This window comes from Odontomachus brunneus, unplaced genomic scaffold (assembly GCF_010583005.1).
Source record: "Odontomachus brunneus isolate Ranch 3 - 2012 unplaced genomic scaffold, Obru_v1 Obru_scaffold_150, whole genome shotgun sequence".
Lineage (NCBI taxonomy): Eukaryota > Metazoa > Arthropoda > Insecta > Hymenoptera > Formicidae > Odontomachus > Odontomachus brunneus.
In genome coordinates, this window is record NW_022639600.1 from 633443 (window position 1) to 635702 (window position 2260).

General features: G+C 44.8%; 1 protein-coding gene across 1 annotated transcript in view; it reads left to right on the forward strand.

Annotated features, from left to right (window-relative positions):
• LOC116850612 overlaps window positions 1–1643 on the forward strand; it is a 17386-nt gene extending 15743 nt beyond the window's left edge. The window contains exon 2 of the mRNA XM_032829108.1: window positions 1459–1643. Within this exon, the coding sequence (XP_032684999.1) occupies window positions 1459–1643 (185 nt within the window). The remainder of the gene's footprint in view (window positions 1–1458) is intronic.
• Window positions 1644–2260: the final 617 nt, after the last annotated feature.

Sequence of the window (2260 nt, forward strand, 5' to 3'; positions counted from 1 at the left end):
AAACATCAGACAGCCGCGCAATCACCGCTTTTACAGTACCGGGCAGAGGACTAAAACAATTTAAGGTAATGCCATTTGGACTACACGCCGCACCAGCAACCTTTCAAAGGTTATTGGACTCAATTATAGGACCAGAACTAGAAACCAATGTACAAGTATATCTGGACAATATAATTATCGCTACCAGAACCTTCGAGTAACATTTGACAGTACCAAGGAAGGTATTCGAACAACTAAGAAAGGCGAATCTCCGTCTAAATATAGAAAAATGCCATTTTTGTCGACCCAGTCTAAAATACTTGGAACACATAGTCGACAAGCAAGGCATAAGAATAGACCCTGAAAAAACGAACGTAGTAGCCAAATGGCCAACGCCGACAACCGTCCGCCAAATACGCCAATTCCTTGGCATGGCATCATGGTACCGACGCTTCATTGCAGGATTTTCAAAAATAGCGGTACCACTAACAAATCTGACACGAAAACAAGAAAAATGGAAATGGGGAGACGAAGAAGAGAAAGCGTTTCAAACACTAAAGCAAACATTAATTACCGTACCAATATTAGCCTTCCCGGACTTTAACTAAGAATTTACCCTACAAACAGACGCCAGCACGCACGGACTAGGAGCGGTACTCACGCAGGTACTCGAGGGAGGAGAGCGCGTGATAGCATACGCAAGTCGGACGCTCAATAACGCCGAAAAAAATTAAAGCGCAACGGAACTAGAGTGCCTGGCAGTAGTATGGGGAATCAGGAAAATGCGTTGTTATATAGAAGGATACAAGTTCACCGTACTAACCGACCACCAATCACTACGATGGCTAGAAAAACTAGAATCACCATCAGGACGATTAGGCAGGTGGAAGTTCGAATTACAACAATATACATTCGACATACGCTACCGAAAAGGAAGCATGAATAGAGTAGCCGACGCACTATCCCGACAACCGGTAATCGCCGCATTACAAGCAAACACGGAGTGCCAATGGTACAAACAAAAGAAAAAACAAGTTGCAGAGCAACCTTAGCTATTACCAGACGGGAGCGGTGCACTTGGACACGGTGCATTTGGACACAGCCAGTCACAGCACCGTGTGATTAGAGACATTTGTAGGGTCCCTTGGAACAGCGACTTGTGATTGGACTGTGTCCAATTGCCCCGTGTCCAACTGATATACACCCTTACCAGACTACTAGATAAGGGACGGCAACTTGTACAGACATATCTTCCACAGTCTCGACTTCAAAGAAATATCAAGCCAGGATCAATGGAAACGATGCATACCTCGCGAGCAACATCCGGAGATACTACGGACATATCACGACGACCCATCAGCGAGCCACCTCGGGATCGCGAAAACTATATGCCGAGTAGCTCGGCTATATTATTGACCAGGGATGTTTAGCGACATCAGCCAATATGTAAAAAAATGCAAAAATTGCATGGCCCACAAGGCATCACAAATGCAACCAGCAGGAAAGCTGCACGCCACGGTAGTACAAAGATCATGGGAACAGGTCTCGCTAGACCTGATAGAACCGCTACCAAGGTCCAAAATGGGATACACGTGGATCCTCACGATGCAGGACCGATTCTCGAAATGAATCGAGATAAAGTCTCTACGCCAAGCAACAGCTAGCGCAGTGGCACAAGATTTTCTAGAAGAAATCGCCTACCGACACGGATGCCCGGATGTTATAATATCGGACAATGGAATGCAATTCAAATCGGGAAACATGAAGAAAATAACCAAGGAACTAGGAATACAACACCGGTGGACACCGGTATGGACTCCCCAATGCAACCCCGTAGAAAGAGCAAATCGTACGATAAAAACAATGATCTCCCAATACGTAGAAAAAGACCATAGAAGCTGGGATGAAAATTTAAGCCAAATAAAGTTTGCTTTTAATACAGCACAAAACGAAGGCATAGGATATACGCCGGCGTTCTTGAACAACAGTAGAGAGCTCGCGGGACCATGCGAATTAGAACGCAAACAAAGACCAGGTACGACATCAACAAAGCTCCACGAACAATTGAAGGACGCGTATGAACTAGTAAAAATTCATATGGCACGTGCGTTCCAAAAACAAGAGAAATTCTACAACTTAAGGAAAAGGGCCTGGAAACCGCATATCCGAGATGTCGTATGGAAACGGGCGCATACACTGTCCTACAAAGAGAAAGCTATTAATTCGAAATTAACACCGAAATATATGGAATCGCTAACGGTAAAACGAATCATCTCACCAG